We start from the raw sequence: 22,693 nt of genomic DNA, 5'->3' as shown, positions 1-22,693 counted from the left end.
TTGCCTCCCCAGATCCCCACCCCCGAAGATTAAGCAGCAGTAGCAATCCACACCGAGAGGACGGCTGAGGAGTGCTTAATTGTAAAGGTACTGTGAAACAGTTCTCCTGATATGATCTGTCCTCAGCATCAAGAAAATAATACTGGTGAAGGTATGTAGCTAGCTTTGTGTAGCCATGCTACAAGTTTGTCAAAATGGACACCAGCCTAAGCCAAGTGGAAATACTGACAGAATTCTTGTCATGTATCTATTAATATTCTCTGGCAGTTGTTTTTTTTTTTCATATGTGAATTACAGGACTGAAAACTAAAAGTATATCAACATAGAATGCATTTTCAAAACTTTTTAGAGTAAGATGATTTTCAGTCCTTACAATACAAATATCAGCGTGTCCATATGTAAAATAATATATTGGAAAACCATAAATATCCTATTTTAAGAGCCTAGAGCTTTTAAAATACCATATATATGCTAGAAAAAAGAATGTTTGTGGGTTTTTTTTAAAAGAGCTGGAATTACAATCAAGCTATTAGAAATTCAAGCAGAAGGCCCTTTGTAGAGCTAACATGCAATTCATGGAATTGAATTTTGTTTACTTTTTAGAGGGTTTTTTGGGCAATATTTTATAGCACTCCAAATATTCATAGGTTAATGTGAGGTAGGAATGTGAGCACTCTGAAATCAGGAATAAATCATGCATACAATGGTTTGAATTTAGGATGAAAACCTGTGATTCCTGTTGAGATGCATTTCCCCTGAGATGCCATACCTGAGAAGGAGGGGCTGCGTTGTATCTGAAATATTCCACTGCTAAATTAATTCTACCAAATGCAGACATTGCTAACATATCACGGGACAGAATGTTTTTGTTGTCCTGTTTGTGAGATGTAGTGGGTCACATCAGCATGTCAGCTGCTCTTACATGCTGATTTTTGAACATGCTTTTCTTTCCTTCAGCAGCCAGTGACTCAGTTTTACAGATATCAGACAATCTTTTAAAATTAGAGTTGATGTTAGTGTTGAGAATAAGATACTTACTGGGAAAGAGTTTTAAAGTACCAGATAGTTTGTGTGTAGAATGCTCACCATATCTTGGTAATCATCAGTTCTCAAGACTTTTTTTCTACAGTGTTGTGCCATCCTCCATATCCCAAAAAGATTCCTCTTAAACTGTGTAATGTTCTTCTGAAACTCTCAGTATCTGTTTTATTATAGTCTGCGTATATGAAAGGGCTTGTAAGTGTGTGGAGAAAGTGGGGAAATAAATCACTATATTTCAAAAGAGTTTATGGACAATGGTGACCAGGCTTAAATACCAATATCTGTTTGTTAATAATTCACAAATGGGTTTTTTTGGAAGGCTGATTCATCTTCGGCTGTTCTTTCTGCTTGTCTTTGTCCAACAGCATCACATTAAATTGATCCAAATGAATAAAATAATTTGAAATTCCCATATGCAACTCGGCCTATAATGTGTTTAATTGTATCAAACTACAGAAAAAAGTATTTGCTAGTACTGCAGTCTTTAGAGGACTCAAAATCTGTCAGCAATAGGTTTTGCCAGTGTGGTGAGAACTAGTGATGACTCTGACTAGACTGTGAACCTGTTGGTAACTGGCTTTGCTGCTGCTTTTGCAGTCATGGTTGCATGTAGCAGAGAAAACTGCATGGTCTTGTTATGTGGGATTCACTACTATAAGTACTCAGTGCTCATTAGTCCTCAAGTGAGTATTAGTTCTAAGCAGGAGGACTATTTAATAACATCGTTGGTTCAGGACAAACAACCTTTCCATGTTGAGTGTCCTAACCTTCTACTCTACCTGATTCTTTCAACGTTTTTTGTGATATTTCAGCTAATGTCACATTAAAAAGCTAAGTAGTTATGTAAAAAATACAGTTCTATGAGACTGAGACATTGAGGAACACATTAATCATTTCTTAAAGTCATGGCTCATCAGTACCATTCTGGAATCATCCAATATCCTGCATCTGAATGCTGAGCTTGTCATGCAAATTGTTTTCTGTATTGGCATGACCTTATCAACATTTCATGTTTTATATGAAAAATTAATGAATGTGTTTCTACTAACCATGTAGAACTCCACTCTTAATCCAGATATTTCCCTAAGCAACACAATGAAAGGTGTTTCTCCTTTAATTAATTTCCCATTCATCATTTTGTTTCTGGTTTAGTCTTCTACTTCCTATCTAACCATCAGTTTAGTTCCCTATGTGATGTCACTATAACTAATCAGTCACAAAACCCAAAAAAATAGCTTAAACAATGTGATCATAAGCTTAATCCCATTCTGTTAGAGTTGCAGTGATGTGCAAGTGCATAATGCAGTTCTGTCAAACTCTGAATGGTAGTTTTCGTCTGCATTAGCTTTTAAAATGTTTACTGTATCCTCATTTCAGCCTGTCTGGTTGCTCTGATACACTTTTGAAGCAGTTATTAGATCAGATAGAGCTGGATCTCTTCTCTGCAAATAGTCTCCTAACATTTTGTCATAATAGATTTCCTCATTTTGTTGCAGCTGACTTTCATGAAGTAGTGAACTAGTTCTCCTTGTTCCTTAGCATGTGTCACTTGCAATGCAAAACCTTAGCAAAAAATCTGGTTTTACATATCTTTTCATAATGAATTAGTCATTATTTTAGCAGAGATGAATTTAAAGCAATAGCTAAGGCTATAGAAAGATTGTCAGGATGACAATTGTATACACTGAATTTGATCCACATATGAATATTTAGGTTTGCAATCTTTTCAATCTTTTTCTCTTCTTTCTTTCTCTGATAGCTATGCTTTGCTTTATGACATTGGTGATTCACCTAATTTTCTGAAGAAAATACCTGGCTTAAAATGCTGGACTATGCTTTTCATCAGGCCTGTGACAGAGACATAAACTCTGTGTACCAAATGGTACTTCATTTAGAGACACCTGCCATTGTCATGTTTTTAATAATGTTTTAATATGAGACATTTAGATTATTAGATGTAAATTCTGAAAGCAGGCCAGAATTCACATCCTTAGTTTCATGGCACTACATTTCTTCATAGAGAATTTTTTTCAAAAACTATTTAAAATCTATTTCCACAGTTTGAACTGTCATCCTATCAGAAGTTTGAGTACACTAACATGTTAATTTCAGTAAAGATCACCTTATCAGAATTTAATTTTCAGCATCTTATTAGAAAGATAAGAGCAGAGGTCTGTGGAAATTATTCTGATCACCTCATACAGAACATTGACTTATAATAAAGTCTGTACATTAACAGTTGTGTGCACTGACTTCAGCAAACTTTTCCTTTATGTTTGACATAGCCAGACTTTTGATGATTGCTCATATGCTCTTCACTGTCTGTTCCCGGGAGGCAGTGGTGATTATTAGTCACCCACCTCAAGGCTCTGAAGAGCTTTTCTTACTTGACCACTTACAAAGTGAAATTCTTTTGAGGATAACTCACTATGTAAAGGATTAAGCAAGGAGGATATTGCTTGAAGACTGGATCTCCTGGTTAGTATGCCAGCTGACTCTTTGAGTTTTAAGTATATTTAACATCATAAGCTACTTGGGATGAGACACTTGGGATGTCTTCCTGCTTTGTAGCGCTGCCCTTAGAAAACCTGAGCCTTTTAATAAAGTCTATTAACTTTAGATGTAACAAACTTCTTTTTCATCTCAGAAAAGCAGTTTCACTAGCCAAATCAGAGCAGAATAGAAGACTGAAAACAAAGTATTTGGCTGTGGGACTCTGAGTCATTATTTTGCCATCTTCTATAACTTCATGGTCAAACATGGATGTTGTATTTTGATAGCTCTCCTTAACAGATCATATGGAGACAAATAAGATACAAAAATATGCCAAGCAAAAAAAAAAAAAAAGTTCTTCCTTTTTCTGTGGTTTTTTTTAATTGTTATTTCCAGCTCTTCCTTTTACTTTTTTATGATACCTATTTATTTTTCCCATGCCTTTGCATATGTACCTTGTTTTTTCTTCACCTGTCTTCATGATCTTACTGTTTATAGACAGCCATGTAAACATTTCATTTCCCTAACAAAGTATGCTTCAGAAAAGGAATGGTTCTGCTCAGTTCAACCTGTGCATTTCCAGGTATTCGCTGCTCAGATCAGTTCTAAACATCTGCAGGAGACGATCATAGCTTACATTATATCAAAGGTCATAACTTCACTTAATTCTTTTTTGGAGTTATCCTTCCATACATCCTCCATTCATCCTATCCTATCCTTCTCCATACATTCTTTATAAAGTTCAAGGCTAGCTTTAAAAATTATGACTACCCTATAAAGTCTTGCGTAATGAAAAGTTTAGTTAATTTTATTATCACTGTGTGTTGCTAGGGAATAGTTCTGTACAAACATCCTAGTATAAAAACTCACAAATGAAAGACGAATTCTCATTATTTTAACTTGCTTCAAGAAAAGTCTTTGTATTACACATAACTCACTTTTTACCAGAGAAAAATATCAACGTTTCCTCTGCATTATAATGTTTTAAAATCAGCATTAGTAGCTATTATAAAGATTAGTATTCTTTGTAGATCAGCCTGACTTAATCCTCCAAAAATGTGTAAAACTTTATGAAGATCTTTCTATATGTGTTTCTCCCTAAAGCAAGAACCTAAAACAAGGGCTACCATTGCTGTGCAAAGGTTAGATCTGACCAAGAGTAAATGCTTAAATCTTGTGGTATTGATTCTCTGCTTCCAGACAGTCTCTAGAGGTTATGAAAGGATCTGGCATTTCTTTTTCTATATATTCAATGGCAAAAGCAACCCCAAACTTGCACACCCTTTTTGCTTCAGACACCAAATTTGCATAAAAGTGGAGAGGTGAGAGCCATGACCCTGATTATATTCATCCTATTTAAACTGAGCACTGTTGTTTGGAATAAGGAGACTCTGATGTTGTATTGCACTTGCATACCCAAATTCCACCTCAGAGGTTGGCAGTGAATTTGCTGGTTTTCTCTGAGGTTTTGGTCTCATTCTGACACAGCAAGGAACATGCCTTCTTTACCAAATAAACATTCACTTGGGAGAATAGATAAGGAAACACTTGGCTTAGCCACATCTGCTTAAGTCAATATTTTGGAATCTTAAATGCAACATTACAAATAGAAGGGGAAGCATTTAAGTAAAGCAAGGTTTCTTCTGTAGTTTTCCTTCAGTAAATTGCCATTTTAGAGAATAAGTCAGTATTAATAACTGATCTCCTCTTTGGAAAAACCATGTCCCTAAATGCTCATCCCTCTAAAGGAAAGTGGTCATCAGGTCTCAAATGAGGAGCACATCTGGAAGAATAATCTTCAGCTGGCCTCTGTCCAGCCAATACTTCATAGTGGTGTGGATGTTCCAGCTAGAGATCAGCCATCCTTTAAATATCACTCTTGAAGTCAGGCCTTTGGATATAACCCATCATATTCTACTATTGAAGAATCATAATTATATTTGCCTCTTTTTCTATTTGATCTCACTTTGGCTATTGTAATAATGGTAATTTCTTTCCCTTGTGTTTTGCATCCTTAGTGTAAAAAACCCCATCATTTTCTGTTTCACATCTGCAACCAATAAAAGAACATTTTATCCCACAATATGTTAATAGTCGTCTTTCTGGCATTTCTTCTTTCAAGAAAAGCAAAAAGAAACGGATCAATCTCAAAATAGTAAATTGCAATGAGAGGGGATATAATGACCAGTATTTATCTCTGTACCAGAAAAATTGAGATGCCAGCAGTTCAAAATCTTCCTTATGCCACAAGAGGCAGATGAACCTTGGTACTGGGCTTCAAGATACAGATCTTTTAGTCTAGCATCTCTAAGCTTCAGTCACTTCTTAGGGTATTGCAGGTCAAATCTTAATCAAATTGACAGCAAACAGCATGAAAAATAAAAGTTTTTTGATATATCCAACCCTTCAGTATTTATTTAAAATAAGTAGAAGAGAAAGATGATCTATAGTGAACAAAAGCCTACTAAAGCCATATAATGTGTGGCAATTATGTGTTATTTTAGATGTGTTATTAAAAGCCAATGGAGTGATGTGTGTTGGCCTGCATTGGCTGTGCATCTGTCAATAAAATCATGTTAGTTTGTGGTACCAGGTGGTACTCCCCAAGCTGGTGACAGGAACTGAAGAATCCTGTATGCTCACAGAGCTTGGGTTGTTGCTGGGGAATTCTGTCAAATATTTTAAAAACAAGACAGTCTGAAGGTAAGGCCTAGCAGTATTAAGAAAGTGACAAAGTGAAAGGGAGCAGAGGGTTTACTCAGTGTGCTGAGGATGTGTTTGGTGTAAGCAGTTTTCATATTGTGATAAGCCCTGTGTGTCCCTTGCAGGGGAGGAGCTGTGCACCGGCCTCATTTCGGGCTGTTCCTTGGATTGTTCCTTCGGCTTCCAGACTGACGCCCACAACTGTGAGATCTGTCAGTGCCGGCCGCGGCCCAAGAAGTGCAAACCCATTGTATGTGACAAGTTCTGTCCCTTTGGATACTTGTACGTATTCTCATCCTGAAAGCACGCTTAATGCAACCCCCGTGTACGCAAAATACGCAGAAGTCCCGGCATATCCACTTGTGTTTGCTCTGTGGCACAGCGGGGGGAAGTGTGGGAATCCAGAAATGGCCTTACGGATGTGGGAGTGCAGTGCTCTTCAAAATGGATTTTGATCAACAGATTTAGAAACAGAAGCTCAGAAAACAGCAGATTATAAAAGGAAAGCAGTGCTTAAATTTTTTTTGAAGAATTTGACAAACAAGATGAGAAAGCTACTTAGAAGTAATACCTCTTAGATGTAGCTTTTTGAAATTCTTTTGGAATGCTTTGAGGAACTTCCATTTTATAGCCCATTTATTTTATTCAAATTATTATCTAATATTTCAAGTTTATTTTAATCTTGATGTGACTGCGAACTAATTTTAGTAAGAATGACTAGTTTAATCTTGAGCAGACTAGTTTAAGACATTTTTGGTAATTACAGGATTTGTGAAGAACAGAACTATATCTTATCTATGTTTTTGAAAATGCATTCAAAATCTGTAGTTGTGGTGGACTTCTTTTTCCATAAAAGTAAATATTTGTGGTATTTATTCAATTGTGAAACAGGTGATGAAAACTGAACAGGTCTTTTGTCACAGAAATTTCTTATTAATTACTTCTGGTGGCATCTCTATATATTTTACCAGTAAATTTTACTTTGTATGGATTAATCCATGTTACTGCCTGTTTTTCATAATAGTTTAATTTCTACCTCATGACAGCAGATTTTCAGATAACATTCAAATGCTATCTGGGTTTTTTTAGGATTTTCTATTAAATTTATTACATTTGCAACTCCTAGGGTTTGATAGTAATACTTCTTAAATTTCTGGTTCATTTCAGAGTTCTCTTTGGCCCTTGATCATAAATGTTGCAGGCTTGTTAATAGCCATCTTTACTGTAGTGTGTCCTCTTAGTACACTGAGGAGTAAATGAGAGAGAAAAGCAAGGGATTTTAACTTAAGGAGTTAATAAAATTATCATCAGGCATGTTGTCTTCAGGATTGGCTGAGACTTACTGTCAGTTTTGCAAGTGAGAGAAAGTAGAACCAGAGGAAAGTTGCAGAAAAGGAATCCTGTAAAGAGCAGTAATTTTATTCTTTATGTATCATGAGTTTAATATATTGACCTACAGTGCATAATTACAATTAATGTATGTGATTTTTCTACTTAAAGAAGCCAAACTACACTCTTCTTCCTTTTTTTTTTTACTCAAGTACATGCTAAACAGCTTTATTAGAAAATCTGTGTGAATGATATAGCAAAAGCATTTTTAAAATGACAGCCATTTTAATGGGCATAATATGGTAGTTTTAAGATTAAGATGTTATAAAAACAAGTTAATTTCAAGCTGATGCCAGTGTTTTCAGGACCACTGTCTTTGGGATGATTTTTCCCATACATTCTTGTGCACCTGAAAAATATATGAACTTAAAACTTTCTTAAGCTATTTGGAGAATAGTTTTCAATTTAAATTCTGGGTTTACATGTAGAATATAATTTTATTATGCACAATGACTGATATTTTTAAATAATGAATGTTTAATAAAGTCTTCAGGTGATTTTTTAGAAATTGGAAATGAGCACTCTGATCTTGTCATTCTCTACAAAATACATAAAAAATTACACAGAATGAAATTAATAACATTTAAAGACAGCTTCAGATGGAACTGTTTGCAATATAAGGAGCTAAATTTGTGGCAAGAACTAATTTAGGATAATTTGATGTTGAGTTTTACCTTGGTGTGAAAATTATTTAGATTTGTGGTTGTATAGCATATTTGTTCAGTTTACTGCTACTGTGCCAAATTCTTTTTTAAATGCCATGTATTTGACTTCCAGGTGTGTTGTGCTCATTAAAAACATGGGGTGTAATGGCGGACAAATCTCTGTTGTAATGTAAACATTTAGTCACAAATAGGATACAAAAGAAGAAAATATTAAATGAAAAATGTATTAGAGAGTGAGCAGTTAAGGAGTAATCATCATATTGTGAGCTTTTTTTTAAGACTGTTAAAAGTTACTAATTGGAAATATTGCATTGGTGCATCTTTAAAGAAACCAAAACCTTTTCATAGTTGTCTGAAAAAATCTGCTAGATAAAGTTCACTGTTTGAAAGCTCTACACAGTAATGGAAAGAAGCATTCCTTTTGATGGGATAAGGATACAGAAAGTCTTTCATTCTCTACTGTATTGCAATTCATTATTCTCAGCCTTTTAACTAAAAATTAAATAAAGTTTTCTACAGCTTGAAGCCAGGCTTTCTAGAGATTTACATCATTTATTTCTCCTCTACCCTCCTAGATCATGTTCTATAACTTCCCATGTCTGTTCTTTGTTTCATACATCTGTGCCAAAAGTTTGAATAGTATTATTATTATTGTGAAAAAAGACAATGAAACTTTCAGCATAGGATCTGGAATGGAGGGAGCATTTGCCAGGGATGGAGTCCATAAAGCTTGTACAGCCCCTAAAACCACTGAATCTAAGGGTGACAGTTAGCAAGAGTTTTCTTTGCCCATCAGTTGTTTCCGTAGGGGAGATGCTCTTGCTTTAAAGATGTAGATATTTAAAGTGCCTTGCTGACCTTTTACAACTTATTTTGCTCATCTAGGAAGAACAAGCATGGCTGTAAAATCTGTCGGTGTAAGAAGTGTCCCAACCTGCCTTGTGGTAAAATCTGTCCATTGGGCTTCCAGCAGAACAGTCATGGCTGTGTTATCTGCAAGTGCAGAGGTAAGTGCCTGTGCATTACCACCTCTAACTACAACTTGTTTTCAAAGCAGGTGGAAAGAAAAGCAATACTGCACAGAATATTTACAAATTGAAATACGGTAACGGGGGGAACCAGTTCAACATTGCTCACATAAATGTATTGTTTTGCTGGTATTTGTTTTTATCTATTCATCTGGGCTTCAACAGAAAGCTTCAGCACTGCTTTCATCTCCCACTAGAAAGTCACAAAAAGTTTGTTATCATTAATAAAAATTGGATCAGGCTCTTAATAAGCAATTACTAATAATAAGCTAATTGAGGGCATTTTTTCAGTAGTGATGTTCATCTTGCCTACTTCACCATTGCCTTTTCTTTACAAACAAGTGTTGGATTTGATAAACATCCAGTATGTCACTTAAAATTGGAGTGCCATTTCTTGGGATGCTTTTCAGGCAATGTTAATGAACAATGAGTAGAGAGAACAGCTGCCCAGGAGAAAGGATTTGGTATTCTTTGGCTAAAAATTTCACACATGCCACATCTCCACCTAGTTCAAGATGGATCTTGAGATCAGATGTTCATTTGTCGTCTGCCATGTATTTGTGCTGCTTTCAGCATGTCTCTTCCTTAAGGTTATGTTTTGTATTAGTCTGGGTATCAGACTTCCTCCATTGCTCATCTCCATGTGTTGCATTTAATAACTTTCTGGTTTTGCTCAGTTTCTCTCTGATCCTAACTGCTTTTTCATGCTTATTTTCTTTGACTCTTACTTGTGTATTTTGATTTCTAGCTGTAGTCAAGTAAGTTTGATTACTTTCCCATTGCTTTGTGTGATGACCCTATTCTCAACTTTTTGCTATTTCTTCTGCATTTTAAAAAAATTATACAATGTAAAAGAACAAGCTATAGGAACATAGCACTGGAAGAAAATATATGCATTCTTGAAGTCACTCTCCTGTAGTTGAAGGCGAATATTACAATTATATGAATCAAAAATATCCAACATTTTCTTTTTTCTTATAATATTATACAATGCAAACAGCTTAAGAAACTTTCAGACTTCTAGCAAAATAAAAGTTGTAATGTTATAAACAAATTTTGCAGATGTGAGAAGCAGAGATTTCATTGACATAAGCTGCAATATATGACTTTTACTAGAAATTAAAATTTTAAAAATTAAATAAGAAAGGATAACTGCTGAATGGTGTTCCATTGAGATAATTCTTATCACTCAGCTTGTCATTTTCTCCATGTTCACAATCAGAACACTTTTCCTGATTGTCATAATGCTGTGACTAAATACACACAAAGTGTTCCCTTAGATGTACTGTAATTGACTCCCAGACTATAAACTTTGGTCACTAATTATGTGTATGCACACTTTTAAGTGTTCTCCTTGACAAGTATTGATTTTAAAATGTGCACAATTATTTAGTGAAATTAACTTGATCCATCTCTAAGTAGTATTTACTGTTGTCATGATCATAAAGATGCCAAGCCATGAGCATATCACTTCAACATCACTTCATTTGCAGTTTTGTCAAAGAATGATTACAACAATGTTCTGAGGAAAACGTGAAAAAATTTGTTAAAATTTTGTTACATTTTGTCAAAATTTTGACCCAGAATCCTTAAGTAAGAGGAAGGGTTGGTTAATCCCATGCCTGTGAATTAGCTCCACTTTCTAAATTGCTTCTGCCAGAAATAGCTTGTGCTAGGATTAATAGAACCATAGAAGTACAGGCTGGAGTAGTACCCTGACAAACTGAGAGTCCACTTCTTTACCCTTGCATAAAATAGAGTGTATCTGGATAATCCTTGGCAGATGTTTGTCTAAGATTTAATTTATTAAGAATCTCCACTTTCAAAAGACACAAAAAACCAAAACAAGACAGAAAGAGAAAAAAAAATGAAACCTTTCTAAAACAGTGTTTTCTTGTGGTTAGAAATATATGACATTTTAAAATGAATTTTCTAGAATTACTATCTTCCTTTATACACATTGAACTGGTTACTTCTTGTCCTGAGCTTAGTAGACATATGGAGCAGCTAAGCACCATTCTCTTTAGAATTCTTGCAATATTTAAGAGGTTACAACTGGAGACTTATAAACATGTTTTGGGTGGGAAATGGTTTTCTAAGTCAAAGAAACCCAGTTACTGCAGTTTCTCCTCACTGTTCAAAAATTTGATACTGCGCTTTAGCCATACTAAAGTTTTCAGATTCATAGAAGTAGTAGTGCTATATTTAAATTTACAGTGGTCCTGTACTTGTGTCTTATACTGAACTTGCCTCTTCTGCAGTGATATCTCATTACACACTTCCTTTCCTTGTGAACTACTGTATCTCAGATAATTTCAAACATACCTCTAGTTAGCTAGTTACTCCCATTTTGTATTTACACATTACATTTTTTTCAAATATTAGCTTTTGTACTAATTGTTTTCACTTTTCAATTTTTAATTACAATCTCAGTTTGTGAACTTAATTTTGAGTACCTGCTTATGGATGTTCCTCCAAATTATGGAGTGTACTTTAGAATATTTCAGGAAAAAAGTCTGATTGCTTCAGATACCCTTTTCCCTTGCTAAATAAGCAATGTCTCACTATCTAGGACTTCTGAGTGTCAATAATCTTTTTAATATAGAGCAATAGTCCAGCGATATTAATTCAAATCATAATTCAAATATTTTGATACTAAATTATGAAAGTATAGTGACTGCATTCAAGTTTTTTTCATAGTATTTCTGTTCCTGCAACAGAATGAAATCTGTTCTAAGAAGTATTTTATCCTTATGCAGCATTTTTGTTTAGTTTACAAAATGGTATAGTAATGTTACTTCTGTGCATTGGCTTTCTATTCTGATAATGTGCCTCAAACTAACTTTGTACCATCTGCTTGTGAAATCATCTTTGATAGATCTGCCACAGCTGAAGAAGTGGTGACCTACATACAAGTGTGCAAAAACAAAAAAAAACCCACCAAAAACACTCCAACCAACCAAAAAACCAACAAGCAAAAAAGCTGAACACTTCCTAAAATTACATATAAACATTACTACTTCTCATACATTATCCTTTTTTAAAAGACAATGAAAATAAGAACTTAGTACAAATAATGTTATATATATGTCAGCAGAACATGGCTGACATATCACTGAAAACAAGTCAGTTCACTGACAAACTGATTCTGCATCCTTCATCATAATAGTGATGTGGATGAGGGAGTGTTTGGCTCTAAATTCACTCTGCTGATTAACAAAGAATATATTGAGGCTGAATCCTGCAGCACTTAAATACCCCTTAAGATACAATTGAAACTTTATCCTCCCTAGACCAACTGCTTGTGTATTCTGACAGTATGCAAATAATGCCACAGTCTAAGCTACTGTATTCTCATCTCAGTAAATCTAAAAGAAATGAGAGATGAAATTCTCATAATTCTCTTCCAAATATCTCAATTATTGTAGTAATATAAACAAATAATTTCTCACAGGAAGTACTTTATGGAATATTTCCAGTATCTACCATTACCCTATTAGCACCTGATTGCAATTTTTTATCATTTGCAAGACCATTCATAGCTCATTTAAATGTTTTTATAGTCTACTTGCTATCAAACACATTATAGATAATCTAATGTGCTATGGTATTTAAATATTTCATTTTAAATATGCTTCATGCTATCTGCTATTTCCCTCCATTGCATTTCTCCTTTTTCTTACATTATTTAGACACTACTACATTTCTGGTTGATTAAAAAAAGTATAGGTTCAACAGAAGGAAGTGATTATATTTTTCAAGGAAATACTACAGGAAATTCCACTACATCCTATCACACCCTTCAGTGTACTTCTTAGTTGTTTCCTGCGTGTTAATTTAAGTGCAAATGATAGAACTATTATTTACTTGGTCTCATACGTGCTTTAAAAATAAATGCAATCCAGTCACAAAGTTGTTGTTTCTTCCTAAGCAAGAAATGCTTATCAGGACACCCCATTTTTCTTTGGTTTTTGCAGAGGCAACAGCATCTCTTATGCCTCCTGTTAAAACAGGCTCCTGCCTGTCCATGGATGGGCGGCGGCACGAGAATGAGGAGAGCTGGCATGATGGCTGCAGGGAATGTTACTGCCACAACGGGCGGGAAATGTGTGCCTTGATCACCTGCCCCGTTCCCAACTGTGCCAACCCCACCATACACCCAGGGCAGTGCTGCCCATCATGTCCAGGTAAGCCATGATTCCTTCTACATGCTTTGTAATCAAGTTGCATTTCACTTGTGTTCTGTTTCTTAATGCATTAAAATAATCCCATCATACTTCAGTAGTAGGCAGAGATGAAGGTTTCTATGCCCTGATGTAACATGATGAGTTACTGCCATTAAGTTCTCAGCTGCGGAAAATGGGAATTTACATATTTAAAGCATATGGAAGTTGTGGGTCCTAACATGTTAATCTTTGACACATTGGAATCTTTAAATTAGTAAAAGTTTCTAGTCTGTGACCTATAATAGCAAGTATTGTAATAAGTCATTACATTTTCAGTTTTTATTTTAAAGTGGAGTTTTATTAAAATGTATCATCTAATGTATGTTTTACAACCCCTCAAAGATGTACACAAACAGATGTCTTAAGTAATTGAACATTTTGATTCTGTGTCCTGAGGGAAGGCTCCTATGCCACAAGCAGTAGATTATTTCAATATTTTCAGTGGAAAGGCCAAATCCAGTTTATGTTGCATTCCAACATCATTCTAGTAATATGAGAAACATCTATGAAAACGTATGTGTAGAATGTAAGATTAATGCCCTCTGTTTTCAGAATTATTCCTACAGTATTTTATGTGCTACGTAGGTTAATTTGTAATACAGTGATATTGTCTATGACTTTATTGGAATTCATGTTAGGAGTAAGAACAATGTGGCTCATGAAGCTTCTATAAATAGAGAGCAGTAAGACAGTATTAGCAGGATAGAAGCAATTATGAACTTCTTCTAATTCTTTGTAAAGAAGAGGAAATCCTAGGGGGAAAAATAAGCAGATTCTCTTTCTGAAAGTGACAGTAATTTCTTCTAATTCTTTGTAAAGAACAGGAAATCCTAGGGGCAAAATAAGCAGATTCTCTTTCTGAAAGTGACAGAGAACAGTGCATCCTCCTGGTGACCTAAGATAACCAATCTCTTTAGCTTAGACAAATGGTGATCTCCAATCCAGTTCACACCTTTTGGCAACTGGATTCCAAAGGGTCTGTCTCTCTTTCAGCCTTTTCACAATGATTTGTGTAGTATTGTAGGGGATGATATACTTCATATATTGCTTAGACAAATGGTGATCTCCAACCCAGTTCATGCCTTGTGGTAACTGGAAAAATCAGTAAGTCCCCAGAAGGATGGAAGATTCCAAAGGGTCTGTCTCTCTTTTAGCCTTTTCACAATGATTTGTATAGTATTGTAGGGGATGATATACTTCATATGGATTGGGGCAGGTTATTTTTTTTAAATGTATGCTGTTTGCTCCAGTTCTAGCAATTCTCTTGTTAGGTCCCCAAGAGTCATCCTTGACTTCATTGGGGGCAGGTTAACACCAGTCTTGCCTTATATAAACAAACAAGATTCAAAATTTAAAATGTAAGGTGTTTGCTCCAGCTCTAGCAATTCTCTTGTTAGGTCCCCAAGAGTCATCCTTGACTTCATTCTAATGTCAGTATACTCATGCATCTTGATTTACTGAACACCTCAGAGCATCTAATTTACATGTACAGAACACCTCAGAGCATTCAAATAAGAGTAATGGTACTTTTGCTCTTTTAACTGGCCAGCAGCTAATTACTCTGAGTATGGAGAGTAAGTTTGGGTAAATTCATTCACAAGCCTAATGTTCAGTTTGTAGAAGAAAAGTCAATATAAAGTCAGCAAAACCTATTATCTCACACTATACATTTCTTGTGGATGAGATCAACGTTTGATTCTGAGCACCAGCAATGTTGGTCTCTTTTATAAAAGAGCAGTTGCTTAACCAGCAGTGTCTATTCCTTCAAGGGAGAGGGTCTGCATAGGTTTCTCTGTCTGATATCAATCCTGTTTCAAGACACTGGTCACCTAGCTTCTGTGTAAGCAAAGTCAAGTGTAGGAATTACTATAGCCAAATGACTCTCAGTGTGTTTTTTTTTCCCCACTGAGGTCTTGTCTTTGTTAGAAATAATTCTGATTTAATTTTGCAACATATTGATTCCCCACTGATGATGTTAAATATATATCACAGCTTTAAGTACACTGGAATGCAGTTTGGAATTGTGAGGCTGAGAGCGTGTCACTCAAATGTATCTGCCATAAGGGTAAAGTAATTAGCAGTCCTGATGTACTGGGTTTGGAATTGCACTCTTAACCTATCCACAGGGAAGTGGCAGCTCTCAGAGATCGTTTTGCAAACTGGGAAAAAAAAAAAAAGTGCAGTTACATTCAATTTCACATTTAGTTTTCTGCAGAGCAAGATATACATTGAGTGCTAAAACATCCCTTATAATCAGGTTTCTATATATTAAGAGGTTTATATGGATCATCATAATGCTTGTAAAAATATTAAGGTTTCCTGTAAGGTTTAAAAGCCATTACTTGATACTGTTCCACAGAACCATGCTATGTAGAAAGTGTGTATTTGTTTGACCAATTGTTTCTTGAGGTAATATAGTTGCACATATGTGGCATTATCAATGCTGCTAAGGGAGCAGTAGGCAACATATACAGCAGTGCTATCTGGTTGTGCTTTTTGATCAGTAATGAGCTGTAGCAAAACAGGCCTGTGACTTTGCAGAAAACTAAATGCAAAGGAGATGACTCTGAAAATTTCCAGGAAATCTCATGCCTTTGCCATGGTGAGTGACGATGCCATTGCATAACTTGTAATATACTGTTCCAGCTGAAATAAAAATCTAACAGTGACAAGGCAGCAGACTAGCAATGTTATTTCAGGTAAATGCTGCTGAATCGTCTATGTGGTCCATAAATGTAAGCAACTGGTAAAGCATGGCATAAGCAAATTGGTGAAAGATAAAATAATTCCCTGATAGAAAAGCACAGGTACTTTGTGAATAGAGTGAGATCAGCCAGAGCCAGTTTCCTTGAGTTCTACCCATCATTGTCCAGAAATGAAAGCAAACAACTGAGTGGCATTTCCTCTACGTGGCAGTGTCATAGAGCAAAGGGCACAAACGCCATTCTCCAGACAGGAACAGCAGTGCTAGAAACATGAAGACAAGCCACAAGCACTTTGTGAGCCTTGGCCTGCCTAAATGGCTAAAGGAGCTGCTATACACTTAATTTTTATCTCCTTAACCAAGATATTTGGGTTAGGATGATGTTCACATTAGGCATCATTACAGAGAAGTAGGAGAGAGCACCTTCAGAAAGTGGTTTAGAGATGTAGCAAAATTAGCAAGAAGTCACTTTTTTCTTCTCCTCCATTCATAGCATAGGAAGCCTGAGGAGGTTCAGTTCTTAACAGAGGCACCTAACTTAGCTGCCTAATGTTAAATGCATTGAATTCAGGCTGAAGGACATCACTGATAAGCCTGAAGCTTCACTTTCAAAGCCTGTAGCTTTCAAACTCATGGCTTCTGCAGCTGAAAAAACATGGGGTGTGAGCCATCTTGATATCTATGCATGTATAATGCATGGAAAAAGCAGGTGGACTCACTCCAGGTCCAAAACAACCAGCAAGGTAGGCAGGCAACTATTACTGCTCTTATTGCCCCCACTGTAGGATAGGCTTCAAAGAATTTTAAGCAGGCTGAGGATGGTGGCATAATTTTCGCTTGATGGTAAGTGCTTAAGCACTCAAGGTACCAGACAGGTTTCTTTATTTATCTTTTAAAACACCAAGAGGTGAAGGGCTCCTCCATTTATTTATTTTTTTTTATACCCCCGAGGCTGGAGGACACTCATGCTGAAAAAGGGAAACAGTTTCAGTTCCTTCCTTAATATGAAAGAGGTCAAATTTGTTCTCTAAACTGCTGGGGTGAATCTTTTAGCCAGGGCTGCAGTGATGTAATTAATTGTTTGGAAAGAAAGCAAGGTTCATTTGTTGAGATACAATATTGGAAGGATGAGGCTACACACTGTGGCATTTCCTTGTATCCAGGGGGGTTTTTTTCAAATATGGCAGCTACATTTTTTTTAATGGAACAGTGATGAAGCACTTCCACCATTGTTAAGGGCATTTGTAGGGGACTGGGGGGGTGGATTCTGTGTTTTGCTTTTTCTTTTCTGGTGGGTTGGGGTTTTGAGGGCGGGGGGGGGGGGGGTTGTTTGGGTTTGTTTTTTTTTTATAATGTAGCATCTAATGATACAGATGATCTAGACACATATCTGATGGGAAACTTAACCTTTACCTGGACTTCGTAAATCCCAGAGAAGAAGCTTACTTATCTGCCCTTTCAGGAGCTGAAGTTAATATTTAGCAGTTAAAAAACTGTCTGATTAACTGTCTCTTGGAATTCTTAAATTACACGTTTGGTTTTTTCTGAAATGCCAAAAACACTTGAAGTTATCTCTGATTTATATTAACTAGTCTTTATTCAGACTGATTCAAATTGTTTCTTGTTTATATATTTCCCATTTTTCATGAGATGCAGGTGCCATAAAGTCAAAAGAGAATTCTTCATTAAGAATAATTTATATATGTATTTTCAATAATTACAGAAATTCTTTGCCTTCTGTACAGTTGTTAATTATAAGATTCACAGTTGATTTTGCCTCTCTTCCAATTCTGTTTTTCCCAGATGAAATAATAGTGCAAAAGCCAGAGCTCACCAGCCCATCAATCTGTCATGCTCCTGGTGGGGAATATTTTGTCGAAGGAGAGACATGGAACATCGATTCTTGCACACAATGCACATGCCACAGTGGACGTGTCCTGTGTGAGACTGAAGTCTGTCCACCCCTTCTTTGTCAAAACCCCACCCGCACACAGGACTCCTGCTGCCCACAGTGCCCAGGTATGTGCTGACAGCCAGCTTTCATCAGAGCCCTTCCTTGCTCTGGGGATGTCTGATGTTTCAGTATGAGAAAGCTTCAGTGTGTGCTCAGGTGGTTGTTGTGGTGCCTTTGTTCTTCAGCACTTTGGAGTGACAGCCTGCAGTTCTGTAATTCAAGTGCAAAACTTGACTGTGTGTGAGAGATCTAACGTGTAAAGGGAATTGTGGCCCTGAACTTGGAAAATCTTGAAGGCAATCTAATGATGTAGGGGTTGTGTTAAGAACCAGGACCCTTGGAAGGTTTATGAAATATGCACTCCTTTATGGAGACATGCAGGATTAGAGAAACTTTGAAAGCAATCAAAGTGTTAGGTAGATACAGGCTTGTTTCTTTTTCTTTCTGCACACCTTGGTTTCTATGAACCATTTTATTACTACCTTGCCTATTTGGGATTTGGTCTCAAAAATTGGTCTCTGTTTGCTTTTACCTTCACGTGGTGTCATTCTCATAGTGATTTGAAGGCAGCTGAGTAATATCAAAGCATTCCAGCCTGGCAGGCATGCCAGACTCCTCCTAGACTGCCTCACAGTGTCAAGAAGATAACAGGATTTGCCTTCCCCCAAGGAAAGATATTCAATTACAAATGAACATAAATTCCTATTTTACATAGCAAATGGGGAGGTATATTGCCATGGAAGTTTAGTACAAACCTGTGAATTGCATGTAAACTCACTAAAAAATATGCCTTTACTCAAATCAAAGTTTTAAAATTTACTTTAGGAAAAAATAGAAGTTAGGTTTTGCCATTAGATTTTGCTACAAGGTATTTGTTTGGGTTTGGGAGTGGGGCTCTTTTCCTGACAAAACATTTTGTAATATTTTGTAATATTTACCTTTGTAAACAAGGTAGCCAGTTCTCCTGACTTTCTTTTTTTTCATTATTAATAACGAATATTTGCTTACTTCAAAATAGTCTTTCAGAGGAGCTGATCTTTCCTCACTGGTATTTAATAAGCTTAGTCTCATAGCTTAATGCAGGTAGATTGAGACCCTGATCTCAGTGCTCTTATGAATCCTTTCTTTTCTTCTCTTTTTCTTAGTCCTGTTTCTTGACCTGTAATGTGTGTTAAGGTACAGCTTCATTGCAGGAATATGTCTCCCCCATGGACGGGCATGAGAATTAAAGCAAACCATTGGTGTCAGGCTGAAGCACAATCAAGTTCCATTTGTTTCTCAACAGCTTATAATTAGTTCATCTAAGACCACTAGTGAAGGTGACAGCAGCATAATAGCTTTTCACTTTGCATCATTCAAAGACTTGGGCTGATGTGGTAGAAGATGGGATTCAGGTTTTAGATTTAAAATTTAATCTCTCTTGTTTGAGATTAATTCTTGCACACCATGCAATTTGGAGCATTCAGAGTCAGTTTCTGAGGGGCTGCTTCTGATGGCGGTTGTTTTCCTCTTTGCTCTCCTTTTTCCAAGTTTTTTTTCTTTTTTAATTTTTTTTTCTTGCTTAATTTTCTTTTTTTTTTCTTTTTGAGTAAACTCAATAAAGGTCTAAATAAGCATTGTACTAGAGCATATCATGAGGTCTTCATCCCATATAAGACCTGAAGAGGCATGAGGCTCTGTCCTTCTAGTTCTTCTGAAGCAGTGAGCCAATGTGTAACAATTCCATTGTGTTCTTCAAGAGTGAACCCTCTGTTAAGGAGCTCTGAGAGAAGCGACCCACTGTAAGTTAAATAACCTAATCTCTTTATATTTACAGATGAGACTCTTCAGCCCTCTCCATCAAGCAATGAGAGCATGCCCAGTTACTGCAAAAATGATGAGGGAGATATTTTCCTGACAGCTGAGTCCTGGAAGCCCAATGTCTGCACTAGCTGCATTTGCATGGATGGTGTGATTAGATGCTACTCTGAGTCTTGCCCACCAGTATCCTGTGAGAGACCTGTTTTGAGAAAGGGACAGTGTTGTCCTTACTGTATTGGTGAGTGAATAAAAACAGTTGTGAACTGGCTGTTCCCTTCTTTGGAACAAGACAGAAGTTTTATTTCCAAACTGAAGTGCTTTCCCTGAGATGCAGTCTATGCCACCAGTCAAACTGGAGAGTGAAATCTGCATAGGGAGCTTTGAGGATCATGATTTGTGGTTTTTAGATAGAAGAGCATAGAAATATACTTCTAATTTGCCTACAAACTCCAGAGGCCATCCTCCTGGAATCTTGGTAAGACACCTTATTGAATGAAGACTTTACAAAAAATTTATTTTATTTAAAGGAAGATCTGCCAGGTAACACATATGTCAAGATTTATGTGATAATAAGAGGAAAACATTAATTAGGACTGCAGAAGATGAACTGAAGCATTCTGAAATTTCACAGAATGGAGAACTCCTAATAAGGCATCTAAATTAAAATACAGGGAAAAATAGAATTTCATTAATAATAATATCTTTGAGATAAAAGTAGGGGAAATATACATTTTTAAATACTGAAAATGCATAAAGAATTAGGACCATGCACTGGTGTTGAATTTGGACCTGAAGTAAATGGTAGTTGCTGTAGACAGTGAAAATTTCCAGGCATTTTTAAAGTAGCAAAATTGGAGATTACTGATCACTATTCCATTGTGTGTTGAATAGGAGTATTTATGTACAGATGACTTCTGAGTTCACAGTAAGTACAAAGGCTGTAGAATAGAAGCTGCTGATGGAGAAAAATCGTATAATGAACTTACTAAATTTAATCTTTGTAGCATTGTTGGAAAGCATTCAAAGGTTACTTCCCTTCATTTGCAAAAGTAGTAGGGAGAGATACAGTAAAAAAGAACAGTAAGAAGGCATATAAGAAAACTGATGGGCTTTAAATATTTAATTGAACATGTGAGTCAACTTGCCCATCTATAAACAAAGCAGTCCTTCATCAGAAAGATGGTAGAAAGATTTTGAAGTATGTTCTAACATTGACACAACTCTTGAAATCTTTATATCCTTGCAGATAGAATAGCTTTAATGACAGGTGATACAGTTTTATCTGATGTACAAGGAATTCTATGGAAAAATGCCTGGGGAAGTTACAAAGTATCCAAGCTTCAGTTGCCTTTGGAACCCTACTTAGATTCCTGATGAGGACATTTTGAGGCAGAAGGGCACTGTTAATCCTATTACTATTTCTTCTCATGGTTTGCATACAAAATGGGGAGGATTTAAAGTTCATTTGACAACTTTCTGCAGGCTTTTCTTCCAGCGAGTCTGAACCATAAAATAATTTTAATCCAGAAAACATTTAAACATTAAAAAAGAATATAGAGTGTTTGAAAGTTAGGCAATCAAACCAATAGAGTCAGAACACGAGCCTTCATACTGCACTGGAGAATGCTGTGGCTGAGGAGAGGATGCACCAGGGGAACTTGTACAATATGAACTACAAAAATGAAACCTTTAAAACCCTACATCTTGCATATCAGGTTTGCAAATATATACACAGAGCATGTAGACATAGTTTTAATTAATTTTCTTTGAATCCTGTATAGTTGTATAATATTGCAAACGGTTAAATCTGTGAGCTATGAAAACTTAATGATTTTTTTTAGTAGCAACTACTCAGCAAAGCAAAATGCAGTAGCCAGATTTTAATTAACACTCAGATATAAAGATTTTCAGTGATGCTACATTTTATTAAACCATGTTGTCCTATGTAGTCAGAATGTTTTCTGGTTTAAATAACTGAAAATCATGGAAACTTTACTTTGTTTTTATGGCTTCCATGAATTACATATACTCTTGCATGCAAGATGAGTCAGGCCATGCACTTAATTTTTATCTTTCTGGTTCTTAGCATCTTAGTTCTTTCTTCAACTTTCTTCTTTTTTGAGAACTGTGAAGCATGTCTTTGTACAGATTCTTTCTAATTATTTTTATGCACTACTTGATAAAATGATTAAAGTGATAGAATCATTTAGGTTGGAAGATCTTAGAGGTCTAAGATCAATGAGTCCAGCTGTTAACCTTGCATTGCCAAGTCCACCACTAGATCATGTCCTCAAATGCTGTGTCTGTACATCTTTTAAATACCCCTAGGGATGGTGATTCAGTCACTTCCTTGGGCATAGGCAAACTCTGTGGAAACAGGCCTTCTTCATTTCTTGGAATTTCAAAAATTATACAGGATTTTAGCACTGCATTATTGATTCTGTTTCTTTCTGGATCCAGTTTGTACAGACTCAACTTCATAATTTTACAGTTATGAATGCTTTGTTGTTTGAATCTTCATCCTGTGTGTTCAACATTCATCTTTCTCATGCAAAGAAAGATTACTTCGGAAAGATAACTTTCTAGTTTAGAGAGGATAAAGGGATAGCTATTTGATTAGAGACAAGATTAGTCTTCTGCAGAAAACAGAGCAATGACTGTCCAGTCATTTACCAGATGAGACTGATTTT

General features: G+C 36.0%; 1 protein-coding gene across 1 annotated transcript in view; it reads left to right on the top strand.

Moving 5' to 3' along the window:
- Window positions 1-22,693, top strand: part of CRIM1 (cysteine rich transmembrane BMP regulator 1) — a 174,290-nt gene that overhangs the window by 143,309 nt on the left and 8,288 nt on the right. Inside the window, exons 9-13 of the mRNA XM_039718785.1 lie at window positions 6,363-6,519; window positions 9,177-9,298; window positions 13,297-13,506; window positions 18,053-18,268; window positions 20,020-20,241. Of these exons, the coding sequence (XP_039574719.1) occupies window positions 6,363-6,519; window positions 9,177-9,298; window positions 13,297-13,506; window positions 18,053-18,268; window positions 20,020-20,241 (927 nt within the window). The remainder of the gene's footprint in view (window positions 1-6,362; window positions 6,520-9,176; window positions 9,299-13,296; window positions 13,507-18,052; window positions 18,269-20,019; window positions 20,242-22,693) is intronic.

This window comes from Passer montanus, unplaced genomic scaffold, assembly GCF_014805655.1.
Source record: "Passer montanus isolate IOZ18808 unplaced genomic scaffold, ASM1480565v1 scaffold40, whole genome shotgun sequence".
Classification (NCBI taxonomy): Eukaryota; Metazoa; Chordata; class Aves; order Passeriformes; family Passeridae; genus Passer; species Passer montanus.
This window is presented reverse-complemented; position numbering and strand designations above follow the sequence as displayed.